The following is a 23140-nucleotide window of genomic DNA, read 5'->3' as shown; positions in this document are numbered from 1 at the left end:
CCGCAAGAGAATACCAAATTCTACTTTGGCGTGAGTATCTGAAACTTCCTAAAAGAAAAATGAACTCTCGAGAAGGTCTTAGGTCTAGGCACACCTTCCAGACAAATCCTGGCTTCAAGCGGGCTCCATAAGGTAACTAAATACCCATGTGTTACAAAACCATTCTCTAGGGATGACCCCAGCACCTTCCCAACATGAAGGAGAGACAGAGATGTCCTGACTCCGATGCCCATATCAGCAATGATACGATCAAGAAAAAAATGGCTCATGTCTGAATCATGAGCCATTGATCACTCTCTGGACAGCAAAAGATAGGGCTCAGGTACCTACTAATTACTAATTAGTAATTGTTACTAATTAATAGTAATTCATTGATTACTAATATAATAGTAAGGTCCTAATAACTCATTATTACTAACAAGCTGATACAATACTAGGTGAGCACAAGAGCAGCCATTTTCTCTATTCATGAGCTGCAAAACAGGAGCGGGTCTGATGGAGCACAATCACTCTCTCATGATGGGAAATGTAGAATTCCAGAAACATGGACCATGGAGGAGGGCAGGAGCAGATTAAGCATTTCTCATTTATTTTTATACAGAACTACCCACTGGCTTCCTATTGGAATAACTCAGCATTATTTATCAGCATTTATGAACTACTTCAACATACCTGTGGGCCTTGTAATCCGTCAGCTCCCTGGGCACCTGGAAGTCCAGGATTTCCCGGCTCCCCCTGATGAACGAGTTTTCAGTGTTAATACTGTCTCCACATAGTTTCCATAGAGATTTTCTCTTTATACTACCTAGTACCGTAATACATAGTACATGGGCAATACTTTGAACCTTGGCTTACCCTTTACTTTGCCTAGGATTCTATTCATTTCCATACTAAAAAATGAACACACGATTGTTTCTTACTCTAGTAAACAATTTCCCTCCCGTGCAGTTGATTCCCAGTGCTTGTGAAAGGCAGTCAAATATATAACATTTGGGATCGCACAGATCCTCTTGTCTATGAGGTGCCTGGGAAGCAGGCTCTGCCTTAGGTCAGGCCCGTCCAGTTCCTGACAGCTGAGCTGATGGGCCCTTCTGTTTCCCCTCCATGGGTGCGGCCATGTCTATTGCTCTACACTTCCGAGAACATCTTTGTCACATTCTTGTTCATTCCCAGTGCCATCTGCCCGTGAGGACTCTCCTTGGAACCAACTACCTCGCAGGGCAGGAAGTAAAGGGTACTTACCGGGACACCTGGGGGCCCCCTTTGGCCTTCCCTTCCCTGGAACAGAAAAGGCAGAGTGTTAGTGTGTACGTAGCCAAGTGGAGGGTTCTTAGAGGCAAACCAGCCTGTTTCATTCCCTGACAGACATAAGTAATGAGCAGCTCACAGAAATGGCTTCCCTGAGGCGCTTTCGAAAGACAAGTTTTCTCGCTGGGCACTTCATTATAGACTAACATTTGGGGGATTGATTGAAAGCCAATCTGAAAGTCATTACAGATCCAGCTCCAGTCTGACAATTATTCAGGAGGTTGTTTGGAGGATCAAATCATTCTGAAGAACCGGTCTTCTATCCTTCCCTCTTCAGCAAATTCCATAGAGTACTGTCTGCTAATCAGAGGCTTCCTACATGAGAACAAGCTGTGTCCTGTCTGTCTCTCTGTCCCAGGCCCTGAATGTATCTTAGGGGAGAGTAAAAATTGTTAGGTTCAGTGCTTCACACGTGGGCCCACTGAGGTTTGTTTCCAAGGAATTCTACAAGAAGGAAATGGCCGACGGGGTCTGCCCAATGACGTGGCGGTCCAGCGGCCCGGCCACCGGCCACGTTCACCTGATCTCTGAAGCCAGAAATCTGTTTGCACTTAACCAGCGGTGATTTCCATGTCACCAGCTCAGGCTCTCCACCTAAGTGTCCGCCTTTGTCACACCCTCTCCAGAGAGTGTTCTAGTCAGGAGAGGACTCAGACCCCAGATTTTAACTTCTTTTTCCCTAAACAGCAGCAATAAAATCTATACCCTCACACCCCCCTCACCCCTGCCCCTCTGAGAGAGCTATGGAACATCCCAATCACCAGTCTACTTTGTATTGTGATAAATGACTATGATTCCTTTAGGTACAACACAAATACTTAAAAAAAAAAAAATTCTATTCATGCATTCAGAAAGGTAGCCATGGAAATTATTTCAGAATCGGTTTTCTTTCAACTGCCTACCTTCTGAATTTCCTTAGAATGAACTACCTGACCAAGTATCACCTCTACCACTTTGGATAATGATTCGAATTCCTCTCCTGGGGTTCTGCCCCCTTGATTCAGGTACTCTGCTTTCAAAATGCAAATGCCCTTTGGGAGAAGTTACCCATTGTAACCTGTGAGCTCTTTGTTCCTTGATGGGACTAATAGAGCTCCTGACAAATGAAAGTAGGGAAGAAACAGCAAACAAAGGTTGAGGCCACTACTATCCTGGGATGTCTCCATTAAAAGGATAAAAGAACTTCTGAACTACACGCAGAAAATATTGCACAATGGTTAGGGTGTGCCTTTAGAAGTCAGGTACTCCTGAGCTCAAGGCTGCCCTTTGAAGCTTGTGTGGCACAGAGCAATTGCTCAGTAAGCCTTAGCCAGGAGGTCGGGACTCCAGACTCTGGTGTGAGACAGTCTGGGTTCAAACCCCAGTTCTGCTACTTGCTACCTATCCTGATCCTGGGCAAGCGTTCCAAGGGTCCTTGTTATTCTCATCTGCAAAATGGATATAAATAATAATATCTCCCTAGTAGGCTTGTTATGAGGATTTAATGAATTAATATTTGAAAGTGATTTGATCAGGACGCGACATAAAATAAATGCTACAGAAGTAGAAATACTATTATTTAAAAGCAGTTGTGTTTTTTTTTAATGTTAGCTTATCTTTGAGAGACAGTGCGAGTGGGGCAGGGGCAGAGAGAGAGGGAGACAGAGGATCCAAAATGGGCTCTGCACTGACAGCCGCAAGCCCCACGTGGGGCTCCAACTCACAAACTGTGAGATCATGACCCAAGCCAGAGTCCAACTCTCAACTGGCTGAGCCACCCAGGTGCCCGTATAAGCATCTGTGTGTGACAGGCCGAAAACAAGGGACCTGGACTGTCGATTCTAGTGCTCTGGTTCTCAGAATATCAAGCCCCCGTCTTGGCAACAGCCGGTACAATCAACTTGCATAAGTTGGAATTCTGTCCCGCAGGCGGCTTGTGTTTGCTTGTGTTCTTAGAATCTGTTATCTACTTAAGATCCTCTGACCATCAGAGAGAATTCTCGCCTTCACTGGAAAAGTAGGGGAAGAGGTAGAAAAGCTTAATGTTGTTCTATATTCACATTGCCTTGTTCAGTTCAGGAGAAGAGAGGTTACAAAGGAGGAGCTGGGCAGGAAAACGGGTGAAGATAGGAGAGGGTGGCTGAGAGCCTCCTGTCTCTGAAGTGATTTAGAGTCACTGGCTGGTTTGTCCAAGTAGTAATCCCCAGCCCCATCCCTAGCATCTCTTTTCAAAAGTATTTGATGGGGGCGCCTGGGTGGCGCAGTCGGTTAAGCGTCCGACTTCAGCCAGGTCACGATCTCGCGGTCCGTGAGTTCGAGCCCCGCGTCGGGCTCTGGGCTGATGGCTCAGAGCCTGGAGCCTGTTTCCGGTTCTGTGTCTCCCTCTCTCTCTGCCCCTCCCCCGTTCATGCTCTGTCTCTCTCTGTCCCAAAAATAAATAAACGTTGAAAAATAAAAAAAAATTAAAAAAAAAAAAAGTATTTGATGGAGGGGGACAGTTATAAAGCTATTTCAAACTAAGTGTATTTTCTCTTAAACCAAGAAAAATATATATTTATCTTTAAAATTTATTGCACGTAGGGGCGCCTGGGTGGCTCAGTCGGTTGAGCATCCGACTTCAGCGCAGGTCATGATCTCACAGCTTGTGGGTTCGAGCCCCACGTTGGGCTCTGTGTTGACAGCTCAGAGCCTGGGGTCTGCTTCGGATTCTGGGTCTCCCTCTCTCTCTGCCCCTCCCCGACTTGTGCTCTGTCTCTCAAAAATAAATAAACATTTAAAAAAAATTTTTTTAAATTTATTGCATGTAGTATATGTTGCTGTTCCCTGGATTCCTCTGGTTAATTTTGATTCTCTTGTGTGGAGAAGAGGGCAAAGTCCCAGAGAATTTTTACCAGAAGCACCAGGAAGCCTAAGCCAACTGACTGTAGATCCTATCCCTTAATAACTATGATTCAAGATAAACAAAGGCAAGAGGAATTACAACACATTTCTCCACTATCTAGATCAGAGAAAAAGGCAATCGGCCATGGCCTTCAAAGTGATGAGAAGACTCCAGGTCTGCAACAGAAAAGAAGGCCAAGTATTTTCACTTCTCGATCAAACTAGGTGCAGGGTCCAATCTAGGAGACTGTGCGTTATTGTCTTTTTATGATCTCCATTCTGAGTGCATGACAAAAGGATTTCTAACACGTTATAAATATCATCTCCCACTTTAGTAATGCACAAAAAGAAAAGCGATTTCTTAGTTGTTCCATAAAAAGAAGGGGAAATCCAGTATTCCTGTTTTAGGCCTGGCATCACATGGGATGCTATAAAGTTGCCCTAGGCTCTCGAAGTTGCCAGAGGCTTGTCCCTAGTCATCGGTGTTTTGGTTCATTCAAGAGTTTATCTGTGATTCTTCTTTCCCATTGGCGACATCTGAAGATAAAGAGAGTGGGTTTACCCAATTCATATTCTTATAGAAGCTCAGAGATGCTAAGCTACCGGAGGAGAACTTTCATGTTAAAGCACTGACTCTCTCCAAAGACATTCAAAAGCTTCTGGAAGGCCGAAAGAGGAAGGCAGACTGTCACATAGGTTCTCATCTCAGAGCAATTTTGCCCCCTACTCTCACTCCCCACTCCCCCTCAACCCAGACATTTGGCAAAATCTGCAGACGTTTTTTGTCTGCCACAACTTGGGGGGAGTGAGTGCTACTGACATCTAGTGGGTAGAGAACAGGGATGCTCTTAGACCTCCTCAAATGTACATGACAGCCCCTCACACCATCTAGCCCCAAATGACAATAGTGACAATGGATCAGCCCTGGGCCGGCCAACTCTGCAGGGGCAAATATTGTGAAAACCTTTATGGCATCGTCAGATGATAAGGAGGGGAAATAAATGTTCAAGGAAAAACTTACCCCTCTTCCTCTGGAATTAGGATCACCTGGAGTCCCTTTCTGTCCAGTTCTACCCTAGAAATACAATTGTTCCCCCAAGATCATAAGGCAATATATTCTGACTAATTACATCAGCATAAAAACCTCACGCACTATTAAAACAGCAGAGCAAATGTGTCATGCTAGAATCTTCTGCATGTTAACACTATTGGGTATATATCTGTTAATGAGGAAAATGGTGTAGTAACGTGCACTGCTAACTATCAGTTTCCCATTACAATAATGTCACCTGCCAGAAACTTAATAATTTAACCCATAAAAGTATAACCTACTACATATGTGTCCTGTTTTCAGAAAATAATGCTGTTTTAAATGTGAACTCGGGGCTGTTATTCAATTATAGAAGGGTTACATATTTTATTAAATAATTAAGACTTCATGAAAGCCTCCGTTCAGTAACAGAATTAATCATTCATATATATGTAAATAGGTCTATAGGTTCTCTGTACGTAAAACAGAACCAATTACTTGTCTTCCTTGTTCTCCTTTGGAGCCCTTCTGTCCTTTGATGTTACTGTTGCGTCCTGGATTACCCTAGAGGAAGATTTAAAAAGTATTTTAGAACCAAGGAATATCAGCTTTTTTTTTTTTCCCAAATACAATGGTACAATGTTCACGTATTAAGCTAATTTGGGTTAAGTGAGGAGGGGTGAGAGAAAATTCTCCATATTTGAAATTCATCGACTTTTGAGAAAAAATACAATAATATTTCCCCAAGTTTGAAGAGGGTCTGGTGATCAACGAAGTGATGAGTGTTTGCCGAAGCCATGGCAATGATCTCTTCTCTGTATCGGCAGCTTCACTGATGGCCGAACATGCTTATGCTACCCCCTTAGGGGTGTAATAAGATTCCCTTGTAACTGAGTCTGCAAATAGGGAATCTGTGAGATTAGAAGCCCAAGAAGCAGAACTGTGGAAACGTCTCCCAAAAAGGACTTTGGAAGTCTCTACATAACAATAAGGATGATTAAGATGGAACCTGAGCTCCCAGCTCCAATTTTTTTTTTTTTTAATTTTAATTACTTTTTGAAAAGAGAGAGCGCAAGTGGCGGAGGAGCAGAGAGAGAGGAGGACAGAGGATCCGATGCGGGGCTTTGTGCTGACAGGCTGACAGCAGCGAGGCCAACGTGGGGCTCAAACTCACAAACTGTGAGATCGTGACCTGAGCCGAAGTCGGACGCTTAACTGACTGAGCCACCCAGGTGCCCCGAAATTTTCAATATAATCAGCTACAATCAGATGTGGACAGATTTTTCCCAAGCAGATAAGTCTCGGACAATACCTACTACCCCTGCTCCCAAGACAAGGAGACAAGCCTTCACCTAGAGGTTAGTGGGAGACACAAGGGAGAGGAGATAGGAGCTTAGAGCAACTACATAATTCAGAGCCAACTAGACCCTAGTAACTTACAGGATCTCCTGGGAAGCCCTTCTCCCCATATCTCCCAGGGGGGCCTCTGGAACCTGGGCTGCCCTAAAAAAAAATAAAATGAGCTTCTGAGTTAGCTTGTAGGAGGGTTTCAGAATGGTGTTAAAGAGTCAAGCGTGTGGTTTTGGCGGCAAGAAAGTCAATCAGACAAAATGATCCATGTTCCTTTATCCCAGCCAGTTTCCTCAGCCTTCTCAAGCGATACTCAGTTCAGTTTTAAAAGGTCAAGATGATCGCTAGTCAGGATTATCTAGAGTGACGCTGAGCAATGGGAAACTCTCATGATCTAGCATAGCGCTACGCCAAAGAACTTTCTGCCCTAATAGAAATATTCTCTGAGTTGTCTAAGATGGTAACCACTAGCCATATGTGGCTCTTGAGCACATGAAATGTGGCTAGTACAACTGAAGGGCGGGAGTTTTCACTTTCACCAATTTGAATTTAAATGTCATATATTGCTAGTGGGGATTGTACTGGACATCCCAGCCCGTCTAGGAACCTCTGACATTTAAAATGCAGTTGCTCACTGGAAACCTCTACAGCAAATGCTCCAGTTGACAACTCAGACTCAAGTGTTCCCAGCTGAGCTTGCCCAAGCCAGTACCGTTCCAGGCATTCTGAATGACTTCTCACTTCCTGCTTCTCTGGTCACCTAGATCTAGAGATCTGTGCCGGAGCCAGAACTAGGGTGAGAGAAACAAGTCACCGGGGGTGCAGTATTTAGGGAGACACATTTGGCAGAGCTCTGAGAGGGAGTACGTCCGTAAATCCTGCACTCCACTGCTCGTTCCGGCCCGGGCCCTGCCGCGTCCTTAGTATTAGGACGTCATGTGTCTGTTCTCACTGACGTTGCTTTACTTGAAGGCTTTGTCACTTCTCCCCTCGATTGTTCCAGATCCTCTCATCTTTGCCTTGCACCTATGTCATCTCTGACACAGTCTCCACACCACCGACAAGTAGTATGTTCAACATGCAAATTCAGTTGTGGCGCCCGTACTTAAAATCTTCTAAAGGTTCCCAATCTCCTAATGTTAAAAGCCTAACTCCTCAACATGGCTCCCTGGTGTCTTCCCAATCTCTTCCGGCCACCGCTGGAACCTCACCTCCCTTTACCTGTACTCTAATGCTCAATCTGCAGTGCTCTCGAGCCTCCGTGTCTTTGCTTATGCTGTTCCTTCTGTCTAGAATGGCCTTTCTCCATGTCTTGCTAATTCCTATCATCTTCAGCTCAGGGATCATTTCCTCCAGAAAGACTTTCTGAACTCCTCCCCCCCCCCCCCCCCACCTGAGTTAGGGCTGAGTTAGGTGCCCTTCTCTGGGCTCTCACGTAGTTGCCTACAACATGGCCTCAATCACATTCTGCACTGTCATTAGCAATTAATATGTCTGTCTTTCTACGTCTGGGGATCCTTGAGGACAAGGTCAGTGTGGTTCATCTCCGAATCATCAGCATATAACTTGGTGCTCGGCGCATGCCAGATATTAAAAAATATTGCATAAATAAATGGATCAGAACATATAAGCAGAGCTGTTTGGAACCAACAGGCATATATTAATCAGTATTGAAATGAATTTAAGATAAAAAAAGTTTCACCGTGATTTACTACACCAAGGTCGCCAAAATAATTCTGTATCTTTCTTTTGATTTTTATGGGTTTTTTTTTTCCTGATGCAATAAAGAGAACAAGGAAGCTACTGGGAGGCAAAAACAATCATTTTCAGACTTCTGAGGATGACACCAAACGAAGAACCTTGCACGCTTTGAATCCCTCAATGGAATTCTTGAAAATTCCCAAATGGGAAGGCAGCATTTATTCGGTAGTAACAGGCCTTCATTGTGGTCAAGTCAGCTCTCAATTTTCTCCCTTCTAAGCACTGGCGCACAGCAGTTAAGACTATCTCCATCACCAAATTCTCCTTCTTTGATTTACTGAAGATTTACCTGGGATCCTGGATCGCCTTTTTCTCCTTTTGTCCCAGGTAACCCATGAAAGCCCTAAAAGAAAACAAGGAAAACAAAATCCCCATTTAAAGAGCAATACGTCAACCTCATGATGATGTTACAGTACTTGAAAGATGGCTTACCTCCTCCCCATCCAGTCCGTTAAACCCATCTTCTCCTTTTTCTCCCTGAGGGACAACAAGGAGCACAATCGGGTCAGAGGGGAGCTCGGCCACATGCTTCCTGGGAAACGAATCCCGCCAGGAAATCAAATTCGACTGAGAAGACACTACAGTACCTTGTATCCAGAATATCCTTTGGCTCCCTGTAAAAGATGAAATATCTCTCACTGACACATCAAAGATAGTCAGAAGGTGGATTCACACCCTGTTGGGGCGGGATGTGGCTGCCTCCCTAAAGAGGGTGATTGTGTTGTTCTTTAGTGGCTTCTGGCTCTAAAATCACAGAGGTTATATAGGTGGGATTGAACACCACCTATGTTTTGAGGTGGGCTCAAAACTCATTGAGGTTTCTAAGAAGTAGAATTAGTCTGAAGGGGAGGACACTAACATGTAATTGGAGAAAGGGAAAGGGGCGGGGCATGGGGGGATGGAAGAGAGAAAAGGGGGGAGGGAGGGAGGGAGGAAAGAGGCAAGAGGCTGTTGTAGGGAATTCAAAATCACATTTCCAGCAGGGCTTACCTTTTGGCCCTGCTCCCCTGGACATCCTGCAATCCCTTTATCTCCTGTGGGTCCAATTTCTCCTCGTCTTCCCTAAGAAAAGGTACCCAAACAGGTATCCAAAGTGACTCGTCTGCCAGATGCTGCCAGCAGTTTACTTTTTAAGAGAGAAGCTAGAGCAACAGCAGCATTCTGAGCTTCAGACAGAGCAAATCTTTCCACAAATGTGTTCATTTAACTCTGGTTTTCCCCTCTATTCCAGCGTCTTCCGTGCCAACCTGCAGGGCTTCCTTGCAGACCCAAGATCACACAGAAGTGCGGGATGAGCCCGGATGTTTTACCATCTCATCAGACAGCACAGCCAAAGGTTTGGAAGTCGATCTACTCTCCAGCCACCTTTCAAATACTCCAGTAATATGCGTTGGCCCTGAAATTGTGCCCAAGGTCCCAGTGCTGTTGGAAAAGTCAGTACTGAAGCAAGCCAGTCCCAGGGGATTGGGGCTGAGTCCAAGGAGCTGAAGGGAGGGAGGGGCCGCTACCACAAGTGCTGGGAGATGGGAAATGCTCATGTTCACGGAAATGACCCCCAGGTGAAAGAGCCCGAGTCAGATCATCCGCTCGGGGGAAGAGTGTTCAAGGTCAATGATGTAGGCATCTCCCAGCAATCCTGTTTCTCCCGGGAAATATTTAAACACAGGTAAATGCCGGCGTAAAATGAATCTCGAGGGAAAAGCAATGTTGTGCTCCTTGAGGGCAGGAGCCCCCAGCTATCTCTTTCCCCAACTGTGTCCCTGGTGCCTGGCTCAAATCTGGGTGCAGGGTGGGTGCTGACGGTTTGCTGTTTGGATAACTAATTGTTTAGCAATGAGCTTGATTCTTCCCTTCCTGAGAGGTGATGGGAGAAGGGATTTTCCTTCTTCCTGCTTTGCTTTCTTTATTCTGAAGATTACTCCCAGGAAAGCAGGAGGCCTCACTCGTGGCCAAAGGTCGCGAGAGCTACCAAAACACTGCAGCTTCCCATTGACTAGACGGTCAGCCAGATGAGGGCTCAAGGCCAGACACCCGGTCAAAGCCCTCAGTGCTGCCTGGGTGGGCTCCGAGACCCCTCTGCAGCTACGTGGTAGGTGAGTTAGAACTCTCCCCTCGGTGGTCATTGTGTAAACTAGGATAGCACTAGAGTCAGAGGAATGTATAAATGTTTTACAGATCGGCAGACTGGGGGTCAGGAAGTTAAGTGTCCTGCCAAGGTCTCTGGTCCAGGTCATCCCTTGGCTGTCTGACTACACGGCCTGTGCTTTTCATCATAACTTGCCGCCCAGACGAAGAGCTAGCTTCCGGCTAAGGAGATGGAGGTGCAGGCTGGATGCTTCCTGAACTTTCCCTGCCCCAAACGGAGTCACCCAAGTGTTTCAGTTCCTTCAAATCTATTCTCCCAATTTGACTGATGAATCTAGTGAGAGTTCCGGTTTGAGGGTCAAAGATTGAGATTAGAAAACTTCTGTGTACCATGTAACCACAAAGCTGAGCCTTTCCATGTACTAAATGCTGAACTCTGGGTCCAAAGGCAGCCCCTCAAGATAGCCTTGCTTCACCCTGCAGGGGGGCGTGGGGGGACCGGAGCGTGCCCGGCTCCCTGCCACTGATAAAAACATGCCAGGCAACGTGTAGGTAAGTGTGCTTCCTCCTTCCCCCCAAAAGTGCGTTTGGCAAGTACTCATGACCCAGACAAATAAAAGGAGGGTGAAACAACCTATTTTCCTCCAAAACCACCAGAAAACCCCTTCTGTAGGAACATAAGGCTTTCCATGCAAAAGAAAATCACTGCTCATGTCGTGGGAGAGGGTCAGAAGAACTTACAGGGTCCCCGTCCTCTCCCCGATGTCCTCTGCTGCCTTTTATACCCGGAGAGCCCTGGGAGGGAAGAGAGAAAATGCACTTCAGCTGGCTTCCTCCAATTCGAACTTGTGAAGTCGTTAGGCGTTATAGACAAGTCCCTCCCTTCAACTTGGTCACAGCGCAGGCAGGGGTGGCTGTGAGACTGGGGAGAGTCTGACAACCTCTGACCTCTACAGGAAGGTGACCTGTGGATTCCACGTTGCAGGTCAGGGCGTCCGGGTCAGTCTGCACCCGAGGCTGCACGGCCGGCAGCTGTGGCCACCGTAACTCTCCCAGTAGGCAAACTGGTCACTTTCCAAAAACAGCATTTTCTTCTGCTTTTCTGAGAGCTCAGGGAAGAAGCACTCCTCCGGACAACAAGGCTACATATCCCTTGCGATCATCTCTCCCTCTGCCACGTGTGCTTTCACTGCCTTGTGGCCTATTTGTGGCAAAGATTTAAACTGAGGTTTGCTTTCCTCACCCAGTAACACAGGTCCTGATTTACCCCCAGACATACTCCATAGGTTAGTGTGGCCTGCTTTCAGACTTTTTATAAATGGAACCAGACTATATGTATTCTTCTATGTTTTACTTTTTTTCTTTTTTTGGCTATTACAGTGTTTGTAACACCTATTCATGTTGTCGTGTATACCTGTAGCTCATTCATTCTCATCACCTTAGAGCACTCCATGAATGAAGACACCATATTTATTTAAGCTATCGCTGTGTAATTGATCTTGTATACTGCATTTTTAAAAAGCCTATTAATCTGCAATGCTTTGCTCTCTTTGCAGCTCAGTTTCATTCACCGCCGACGAAGGACAACTTTCCCCACTGTTTCTAACACCTCTTGCACCCTCCAAACGGTTGAAAGCAGGTGCAAAAGTACAAATCGCAAAACCGAGGGGCCGCCTGGGTGGCTCAGTCGGTTAAGCGCCTGACTTCAGCTCAGGTCATGATCTCGCGATTCGTGGGCCCTGAGTTTCAGCCCCGCGTCAGGCTCTGTGCTGACAGCTCGGAGCCTGGAGCCTGCTTCAGAGTCTGTGCCTCCTTCGCTCTCTGCTCCTCCCCTGCTCATGCTCTGTCTCTGTCTCTCAACAGTAAATAAATGTTAAAAAAAATTTTATTAAAAAAAATTGCAAAACCGAGGAGCAACATCATGAGGGACGTATTAGGAAAACGGGAGTTACCCTTCACAGCAGTATTCAAAAGTGAGTCCCTCTGAACTGGCTCCTACACCACAGGAGTCACAGGAAATACCCAAAGAAGACACAGTGAACTAAATGCCTGAAGCAATTCCATGAGGACCGAGTGAAGTCTGCACATTCAACCGCTTGGCCTCAGCCCCACCCACCCTCTCAAGGCACAACTGAATGGCACCTTCATGGCCTGCAGTCCTGGGATCCCAGGAAGACCTGCACTCCCTGAACACTTGCAAAATTTGCAGCAGCAAGTCCTCTCTGCAATGTTTCCCTGGAAAAAGCAAACAAGAGAGCAACAATTGTCAGGAACGTCACAACGTTAAGAACTATATTCACGCAGATCATCACGCACCACCTACACGGCCATCTTCTCTCTTTGGGGGAGGGGCTGCGGAGGATCCGAGGTGCTTTTTGACTTAATACTGAAGACAGGGCACCGGGCTAGCAACTGTGATGCGTGATACCCTCTCCCAGGAAATGACCTCTCTATAGAAAGGGCGACTGCCCCACAGAGGACCACAGGCTGAGTTTGCACACGACTGGCTGGCTCCTAGTTGACAGACTCCTCTTTTCTGAGGATTTCTGCAGCATAAACTGCTGGGTGATTTTTTATTTAATGAGGGGCTAGTTGGTTTTTTAGTTCCCTGTGCATTCATTTGGTGAGATGATAAGGGCGGAAGGACACACAAAACCAAACATACGCGGCTTACAGGGCACCTGGGTGGCTCAGTCGGTTGAGCGTCCAACTTTGGCTCGGGTCATGATCTCATGGTTGGTGAGTTCCAGCCCCACGTCGGGCCCTACTGTGCTGACAGCTTGGGGCCTGGAGCCTGCTTCGGATTCTGTGTCTCTGTCTTTCTCTGCCCCTCCCCTGCTCATGCTCTGCCTCTCTCTCAAGGGTAAATAAACATTAAAAATTAAAAAAAAAAAAAATGCGGCTCAGGTCTTTCACACTTTTTCACATACTAAAGACCATGCGCTGAGCGTAATGGGGTAAGCAAGGCACTCTCTGGAAATGCTCGTCAAACTTCCAGTTTCATTCCGATGGCCTTTTGAGTAACTGCATGTCTGCTCGACAACTCACCAGGTACTGTGATAGCATCTTGCCCAGTTCTCTTATTCCAATGGTCAGATGAGTCCTGTAATCAAATCCCTTCCCAAATTCAAAGCTGGAAAACTCATCGTGGGCAGTCGTGTTTAGGGAGACCACCAGAAGTGCATCGAGTCCTGGTCAGTAAACATGACAGATTCAAAACAAAAGGGGTTGCACGTGAAAAAAGAGGAAAAGCCCATCCTATTTCTACTTGGTGAACGGTGTTCAGAGAATCAAAAAGGGGAAACGGAAACATTAAGAAGAAGCAGGACTCTTGATGTATGAGGAACCCAACAACTTTGCTTGCTTGCTCAGGCCTCAGTAAGAAATCCCCAGAGAAAAAGTATTCCAAGAGCAACTATGTACAAACCCGACAGAAAAACACTAGCAGAAAACTGTGTTTAATGCCTCACCACCAAGTTTTGATGCAATTCTTGGGCATTTGAAAGCAATTTATAAGAAAGGGAATTGTTCAGCTTCAGAGTTTTTCTGAATGTTTAAATTAACAGTAGTTCTCAGAGCACCTGGGTGGCTCCTTAGGTTGAATGTCCGACTCTTGATTTCAGCTCAGGTCATGATTTCACAGTGTGTGAGATCGAGACCCACATTGGGTTCTGTGGTGACAGAACAGATCCTGCTTGGGATTCTCTGTCCCTCTCTCTCTGCCCCTCTTCCTCCTCTCTCTCCCTCTCTCTCTCTTTCTCTCTCTCAAAAATAAATAAACATTAAAAAAAAATAGTTCTCAAAGTCATCTCCACAGCCAAACACCCCTGGGGGCTCAGGCCCTGAGAGCCTGAGGAAAGCTCAGGGTGAAGTGTTGGCCATAACCAGACTTCATTCATTCATTCATTCATTCATCCACTCACTTGTTAATTCATTCACTAGTCCATTTACTCTGTCTATCCTTTCATTAAACAAATCTTTGTTTATTAGGAGCCTATTATGTATCAATCATTGTATCAGGGATACACGATGAACAGAACAGGCACACTCTGTCCCTGCAGAGAAGTACATACAGTCCAATAGAAAAGGAAGACAGGGATCAGATAGTTGCCCTGAGAAGTGATAAGTGTCCTGAGACAGAATGGCAGCATGCTTTGAAAGCCTAAAGGAGAAGCTCCTAACTCAGCCCTGGAAAGTCATGGAAGGTTTCGGCCAAGAACTGATGTCTAAGCTGAGCCTGAAGGACGAATGGAAGCTGGTCAAGGAAGAGAACCAGAGACTGAAGGTGGAGAGAAGGACTGGGAAGGAGCTGAGATGGGGGAGAGTTTTATGTAGAAGAAAAGCGTATGCCAGGATAGGGAGGACTGGGCCATGAGGTGTACTGGAGGAAGAAGCAGGCGGCTCTGAGTGCCTGGGATACTAAATGTGGGGAGTGAAGGAAGGCGGGAGTGGGGAGCGGGGGTGGGACCCTGCAAAGTGCCAGAAGCTGTACTAAGGAAACTGATGTGCCCAGAACAGTGGGAAAGGAGGGTGACATAACCCAGCAATCATGCAGGAGACTTTGTGGCCTCCAGGGAGGTTGCCCACAGAACCTAAACCCCAGAAGCCAGCGTGGGTCTACGCCCAGAAGTCTCAAACAATGCATCCCGTCTAACGATCAGTGGACCCTCCTGTCACTGCATATGACTCTCAATTTCTGCATTTAGCTTCCAGCTCAGTCTGAAACTATGACATGGATAGTAAGAAGTGCTTTTCAAGATCCGTGTGTCTGTCCTTCACGTGGATAATCAGAAACAGTAAGGAGTGTCCTAGGTCAGGTGCCCTGGAAGCAGGATCTAACGGAAGAATTTGTGCGTATCTAGTTTATTAAGGGGGAGAAAGAAGGGGAAGTTGTAAGCAAAGATGTGTGTCAGTAAGGGCTTCACCTTAGTCTGATTCCTGAAGGACTCTGGGGTATAAACTGTATCACAGTTGACCCACTGGAGGCAAAGGTGCTGGGTTTTTGTATCCCTATATCGATGCCCCCCCCTTCCGTTTCTAGGTGGGACATGGTATAAACCCACCCCTGGTCCAAGGGTCAGGTAAGGGTTCAGATCAGTCAAGGACTCATGACTGTAGAAGGTCACAGGTGTAAGCACTTGGCCATGGCATTTGCAGCCCCTGGGGGATCAGTGTGCAGGTCTATGGGTTCTGGGGAGGCACCAACAGCATCTGTTACTAGTGGCCAGACAGATCCCAAGATCTTTGGCACCTGAGTAAGTAGGGACTTGTCTAGTACCTTCTGTGCTTCACCACTTAAATTCACAACTCAGTACCTGCTTCTCTGAGCCTGTCTGATTGATTTTCAAGCATTATCTTGCTTTCACCCCCAAGACCATCTGAAAAGATGAGCAGCACCTAGAGAAAGAGGAAAGCAGAAAATGGGACGATGTGAAAATGAAACATATAACTGGGGAGGAAGAAACAAACAAAAGAACACGGAGATGGGAGAGAGACTGTGACGTGAGTACCTGTCCTTGGGATGTAGATTCCTTCTTAAACGTATTCCACAGAGACCTCAAGAACTGTGCATTCAGATGAGTTGGCCCATTAACGGTGACCTGCAGCAGCCTGTCAAATATTGCTTTCTGGTAGATTTGGAACTCAGTAGGGAATTCTCCATCATCGTTCACCTTGAAGGCCACGTTCATCTGCACCTCCGCGCCTGCCCCACAGCTTACCCCCCTGATGGAGGTCATGTCCTGTAAGATGCCTGGGAGGGATGATTCCAGCTGGAGGTGGTCGTCGAACAACTGCGCCCCTGGCAGATGAGTGGAAATGTCAAACCCAACCACGACGTCCATAAAGCAATCTGGAGACCGAGGAAAATGAGGCCAGATTAATGAGTAGACAGGAACAAGGAAGGGAAGACGAGGCAGAAAATAAGGAGAGCAGTCATGGCATGGCCCAGGGCTGGAGGGACTCTAGCACCCACAAATGGTCAAGAAGGAAGATATTGGCTGCTTGATCAACATATAACACAGGTGTTTCCTCTCTCCTTTTTCAAATATTACAAGTTCCAATAGCTATTTGAAGTTCCAATCATGGTTCAGCCTCATTCTCAGAGGCTGGCTTCCTGGCTGGCTGTGTGTGTGTGTGTGTGTGTGTGTGTGTGTGTGTGTGTGTGTTTGCACATGCATATTTTCTTCTTTTAATGATGACATACTATGATTCATATGATCATATTAAATATTTGAATTATCCTTAGAGATGGTTTAATCCGGAGATCACACATTCAAATGGCTGTAAAGGCCAGGTGGATAATGTAAATGAGCTAAATGGGCAGGGAGAACAGAGGATGGATGGAGACTAACCACCCATCTGGTCACTGCTCAGCTCCAGCTGAGAGTCAGCCATGTGGGAAAAGGGACCCAGTGTTGTCAGATAGAGTTTTCAGAGAGAAGCCTGAAATCTAGATTTTTTTATGTGAAATCTTCAGTTTGTAAAAGCTGGCAATTAATCTTAACAAGTTGTCAACACTGTATAGGACAAACACAATTCAGCTACAAGTTGCCATTTGGACACCTCTGACCCTTCCCAGTTGCTCATTGTACACATGAGGAAAGAATGATTCATGGAGGTTGCTGCTGTTGAACCAGAATAAGAACCCCGGATTTCTGATTCCAGTCCCAGGGCCCTTTCCCCCACCGTAACCTGCTTCCAGCTGAGCACCCCAAATGGGGTGTAGAAGATCTGGAGACCTTGAAAACACCAACCCATTTTGTGAAAGAAGTAGCTTCAGTCATAATTCTAGAAACAGAAGCACACTGAGGAGTTTCTGCACGTTGTACCAGTTCTACAAAATGTTATCATTCACTGCTGCTTCCTGGTGTGCTGTCTTCCCAACTCCCAGCCCAAACGTACAGAACCTGAGTCCCACACGGTGACTCTCAGCTGGAGCGAGCAACACCCTCCCCATGAGACGCGCCATTGCTCTCCATTCTTTTCCTACCCTCCCGGCCTCCCTGACTCATTTATATTACCTTCCTGGCCTTTGCAGCCATTTGTGTTTGTGACCTCTGGGTATTAAATAATCCCCAGGACAATTCAAATCTTCACCATGTTATGATTACACGAATGCCATCATGTGCAATTTAAGAAACAAAACAGATGAACATGGGGAAGGGAAGGAAAATTAAGATAAAAACAGAGAGGGAGGCAAAACATAGGAAACTCTTAAATACAGAGAACAAACTGGTTGGTTGTTGGGTAGGGAGATGGGCTAAATGGGCAAGGGACATTAAGGAGGGTACTTGTTGGGATGAGCACTGGGTGTTATATGTAAGTGATGAATCACTAAATTCTACTCCTGAAACCATTATTACACCACATGTTAAGTAACTTGGATTTAAATAAAGTAAACATATAAATAAATAAATAAATAAATAAACATGCACATAGATAGGCTCATGTAGACACACACACACACACACACACACACACACACACACACGAACACTGAGTCCCTTACAAGACAGTTTAATAGAGTTGAAATAGTAAAGCTGTCAACCTGCAAATGTTAGCTTTACTTACTTCCTACCAGTAGCAAGGCATTATTCTAGGACTTCCAGAAGTGGAAAGGGTAGAAACAGGAGACTGAGGTCCAGGTGCAAAGAGGGGCATAAACCCCGGGTTGGAGTGAAGGGACAGGGCTGACCAGAGGACACAACCCAGGGCCTCCTCCAGCCTCTGCATCCTTTCCCTTGTCTCTGACGGTGGCTGGCTGATCTCAAGCTTCCCAGAAACAGAGAAAAGGTCTATTTTCACGGTGCACTATTCTAAAAATATGTTCATCTAGAGCTGGCCCCTAGGATACCTTGGGAAATGAAGCACTGGGAAGGTACAATTAAATTAAAAAGAAATAAAGAACAAGGGGAACACTTACTGGTTTTCCCGCAGCTCTGGCAGATTTCACGGACCATTCTTTTTTTCGTCTCTATATCCCTTAAGTTACTAAAGTCTTGGAAAGTGAATACTTTTTCAGAATTGCCTGTTATTGGCAGAAGTTGTTCCTTATGAACATTTCCTATGCCATAAGCCAGGACACAAATTCCAAGGTTTTTCAGGATTTTTACTTCCTCTGACACATCATAGTAGGGATCTCCGGATGTGATAACTACCAAAATTTGAGGGACACCAGCGTTTCTTCTCCCACCAGAAGGTGGATCAAACATGACTTTCACTTTTCTAAGAGCCAGGTCAATTCGTGGAGACCCCTTGCTCTTGGTGATTTTTTGAATTTGAGTCTTCAACTTGGCTGTAGTCAGAGAGTTTTTCAACTCAATAATTTTTTGGAAGTCACGGCCAAATTGAGCCAACCCAATTTTTATTCTCTGAGATTCAATGTTAAAATTATCAATGAAGTCTGACAGAAAAGTTGTCAGGGCAACAAAGTCTGAGTTGGATACCCTGTCAGAGCCATCAAAAAAGAAAACCACATCGGCTTCTTGAATGTCGCAGACTGCAATTGGAAAAACAAAACAATTATTTTCCTCATGAATGATTCAAAAATTTCTCTTTCCTTCAATACTTAAATTGCTTTACTAAATCCCCACATTAGTAGCAAATTGAAATAAGTTAACAGAAGGGAGGATCAGCTATTGGCGCTCAAAGAGAAGGAAACACAGTGCGAAGGAAAAAAGGTAATAGACTTTGTTTCAAATTTTAATATTTGCATGATTCATTTGAAAGGGCACTGAAAGTTGCTCAGAGAAAAAGAGAAGTTTGAATAGCTTGAAGCCACTCACTAAAAAGTAATTGCAAAGGCTAGAAATCCCCTCAACACACCCAGATTGGATGGTTCGCCCAAGTCAAGGTAATGGTACCCCTATACTATATTCAGTATTCCTGTTACTAGTAATGCTACCACTTTGCATGTGTGTTGAGAAATACCATTTTTTAAACACTGCTCTTGGCATACAGTAAGTTAATATTCATGACCATGTTTTAATAAGTTAATCTAATTTTATAGATATAGAAGTGGAATTCAGAGGTTAAGTAACTTGCCTAAGAATACACAATTATTACACTGTGCAGCTGGTACATGGACCGCCTCATCGTTTTATCTCTAAATAAAAGTATTTTTTCTACTGCAGTTTTTTTATAATATCATACCCCACATATAAAAACTGAATGGGACAAGTGCTAATGGCTAGTAAACACAGCATGGGGTCATCTCCCTGAAATCCAATGAGAAACGTCCCATAACGAAGGGATAATCTTCTATGCTCTGTTCCAATCAAATGCAATGGCTGGGACAGGGCCAGCACTGAAGTGATTACTAAAGGCAATTGAAACAAAGGGATGCCCACTGCCACAAAATCATTTGTAAGGGTAGTCTGGCAGACACACAGCTGGGCTGCCCAGATAGACTTTCAAGGAAGGATTTACTGCCTGGTTGTGGGCGCACGGTCAACAGAGGGCTTCCGGCTGTCGACTCCTTCAGGGTCAGCCTTACTACAGGGAGATGTCTTGCCAAAGACCGTGCCCTGCCCAGGGCAGCTCACATCTGAGGACTAAGTGAGAAGGGGGTATGACCGCCCAGCCAGCTTAGTCTGATGCTGGACAACGCTGATGGGCAATGCACGCTCCAGAGCTCTTTGCCGGGTTTGGAGCTCTGTCAAGCATGCATCACTGTTTAACTTTTTTCCACTTTTTTTTCCTAGGTGTGGATCCCTAAAAAACATCTTGCATCTTAAACTCCGCCTCAGCATCTGCCTCTGAAAGGTATGCATGGGAGAGGAGAATAAAACCGCTTCCATCTTTGTAGGAAAAGACCGTGTATCCTGGTGATGTACTAGATCTGGTGGGGACCCAATGATTAACAAGGGGCCAAGCCTGCCCAAGGAGGCCACAGTCTTGCGACAGATACGGATAAGGAAACAGCGAATCTGCATTCAGTGCTACCACCAGGAGCAACAGAAGGCGCAGGAGCCGGGAGACACAGTGGGGTCACCGCCAGGTATTGGGGCGGGAAACTGGCGCACAAAGGCTGCAACATGGCAGCTAAGCTAGATGTAGCCAGGGAAGATGCTGGGCTGGCATGTTTGTGGTGGGTAGAATACTGTGCACAGAGATGCCATTTCAGATTGACAGGACAGATTGTGAAGGGGGGAGGGGCAGCAGGTGAGGCTGGAGCTGTGGGCAAGGCTAGATGGAACTCAGCAGGTCAGTAGTTGTAAACTGTGAGCAGAGCAGTGACATGGTCCAGTGTGTGTTAGGAAGATCACTCAGTGTTGAGAATGGAATCAAAGGTGGCAAGATGAAGGGCAAGGAGACTAATTTCACGGTGGGAGTCCAGGGACAGGCTAGAACGGGCAGAACTGAGAAGGCCCCGCTGCCTTGGGAGAAGTCACAATTTTTTTTCTTACGGATAATACCATCATCATTCTGTATCTGAAACCCAGAAGATTAATTCATTGCTCACTTTGAGCTCAGGTGGCAAATCTTACACTTTCCTCAGGTATGATGCCTCCAGACTACTCCACCCTAGTGGTATCTCATGGAATCAGCTTAGGTCCCTTCCCTCCCTGCTCCTACCCACCAGCCTCCATGACTCCCTATTGAACTCCCATATTCTTTCCTCTGCATTAGTGGCCCTTATCCAGAAAAGCACATCAGACCACTTGAACCTCCTGTGGCCCTAGGGAATGTCTCTAATCCCAGTTAGAAGGCCCTGGATCTTTGAAGACAAAAGTCTATCTGTCAAACCATGTAACTCTCCACCCGAGTCTGGCCTGAAACTGGTGCTCAGTGGTTGTGCTGAGACTATTATGCAAATGGAATAGTACAAGTGGCCCTGAAATGGGGTAAGGTGAATACAATCCTAAGTAGAGTTCCTTTCTGCCAAGAAAAAGGCAACAAGGTGGCAAGACCTCAAAGAGTATTTCTGAAACTTCCTTCCATAAGCTCTTCAATGCACACCGTGGTGGGAGGGGAACTTTCAGATCTTGTTCAATCAATGCATTTGAGAGATGAGAAAATATAGCCTGAGCAGAGAGATGTTCAGCCATGACACCCAGGTAATGGGAAGCCAAGATTTAATTTATTTTTTGCTTAACCTTTTATTGCTACCCCCACAGAAACTTTAAAAATCACAACTTACGCTCATGTGCGTTGATACACATTCTTTCTTGCAGAGGCAGGTAAAGATCTTCCAGTTTGGTGAAATTTCCTACATAGAAAGTATTGCTTTTATTCCCTGCGATAGCCTCGAGTTCAAGTGGGTTGGCCTCTCCTACGCCCACTGCATAGATGTTGATGCCTTTGTTTCTTAACTTCAATGCTGTGTCATTGAGCCGATTTCGGTCATGGGACTCCCCATCGGTGATGATAATCAACATCTGCTTCACATTTTCCTCGATGCGGCTGCCATGTTCTTTTGTGAACATTATGTTTGTGTGTTCGAGAGCCTTGGCAGTCCAGGTATCCCCTCCGGTGTGCCTGCGTGTCCTCAGATTCTCAACGATTGCAGATCTACTTGAGTATCTACTAAGGTGGAAAAGAACCTCAGGATCATTTGAGTATCTGAGAGCTCCAATCCGAACGCGGTCGATGCCAACATCTGCTTTCTTCACCAAATGGATAGTTAGGTTCATCATGCTTTCTTGCTCTTCTGTATCTATGCTGCTTGAATGATCCAGCACAAACACGATGTCTAACACCTTAATATTTTTACAATCTGGAAGAATAAGGAACCAGGCATCACAATCTTTCTGCAGTGTATCCTACACAGACAGTTGAGAAGGGGGAGCAAACTAACATTTGCCATGAACCTACTATGTGCCAGACACTGCACCTTACTTGTTAGAGAGGGCTTACTCTGTTTTACAGAGTAAGAAACTGAGGCTCAGTGATGTACAAGCTACCCCTGATTCCAAGGACATTGTACTTGACAATGGCTCTGTGGTCAGTGTTTCTTAAGCCATGCCACTTTGTTCTGCTACATCTCATTAGGACACAGGATGTCTTTTGCTCGGCAGGCTTTCAACTGAAAGGAAATGTCAGAAGGTAGTTCAATGTCAATGTAATGGTGAGACATGACTAGTGTTTGCCAAACTGGCGTGCTGTTTTAAAGAGCTCAGAGACTCCCTGTATAAGCTGGGATTTTTTTTTATCTTACTCCCTCTAGTTCCAGCTGTCTTTTCAGCTTCTGGTCGGCTAACTTTCCCAAACGCACCATGCCTCTCGGCATTCATTTGTGCTCCTTCTCCTGATCTCCTGAGTTAGAACCCAGAAAGGTCCCAAGTAGGGAGAGCTAAGGCCCCTATCCCCTCATCTCAGCCCTAAGCTCTCCTCCACATCAGAAGCCAAGTGACCACTCTGGATAGGTCTCCAAAGTATGGGGTTTCTCTCCCCTTTTTTTCTTCCCTCAGTAACTTAAGCATATGCCTTTTGGACTTTCACTTTCTCCACTTTCTACCTATATATGGTAACTCCAATCCTTATTTCTGGCAATGAGGTCTCAAATTCTCAAGCCTAAGATGCAATGGAACCTGAGGCAATGACCCACCAAAATTTAGTGATTAGTCATGACTTGAGGTTTATGAGTCGATCTAATGTGTAAGCCAGGGAAATTTCACCTTATGCTATAGAAAGGGCCTCCACCAACATTATATTTATCAAAATGAAGAAATGCCAAGAAAAGCCCCATGGATTTCAAAGGTGGGGATGTGACCTTAAGATAAACCTTTCTTAGAATGTCTCAAC

At 45.6% G+C, this 23140-nt stretch overlaps 1 protein-coding gene across 1 annotated transcript in view; it reads right to left on the bottom strand.

The window, feature by feature from the left end:
* Positions 1–23140, bottom strand: part of COL6A5 (collagen type VI alpha 5 chain) — an 83817-nt gene that overhangs the window by 42194 nt on the left and 18483 nt on the right. Inside the window, exons 7-22 of the mRNA XM_047100202.1 lie at positions 21537–22112; positions 18318–18893; positions 15904–16244; positions 15709–15790; positions 13442–13584; positions 12536–12628; positions 11135–11188; positions 9299–9370; positions 8896–8922; positions 8741–8785; positions 8598–8651; positions 6638–6700; positions 5696–5761; positions 5189–5242; positions 1243–1278; positions 673–735 (exon numbers count right to left, since the gene is read on the bottom strand). Coding sequence (XP_046956158.1) covers positions 673–735; positions 1243–1278; positions 5189–5242; positions 5696–5761; positions 6638–6700; positions 8598–8651; positions 8741–8785; positions 8896–8922; positions 9299–9370; positions 11135–11188; positions 12536–12628; positions 13442–13584; positions 15709–15790; positions 15904–16244; positions 18318–18893; positions 21537–22112 — 2345 coding nt within the window. The remainder of the gene's footprint in view (positions 1–672; positions 736–1242; positions 1279–5188; positions 5243–5695; positions 5762–6637; positions 6701–8597; positions 8652–8740; positions 8786–8895; positions 8923–9298; positions 9371–11134; positions 11189–12535; positions 12629–13441; positions 13585–15708; positions 15791–15903; positions 16245–18317; positions 18894–21536; positions 22113–23140) is intronic.

This window comes from Lynx rufus, unplaced genomic scaffold (genome assembly GCF_022079265.1).
Source record: "Lynx rufus isolate CCGP_SWC_20201006 ecotype Redwood Valley unplaced genomic scaffold, mLynRuf1.p SCAF_5, whole genome shotgun sequence".
NCBI lineage: Eukaryota > Metazoa > Chordata > Mammalia > Carnivora > Felidae > Lynx > Lynx rufus.
Note: the sequence above shows the minus strand (reverse complement) of the source record. Positions and strands in the feature narration are given on the sequence as shown.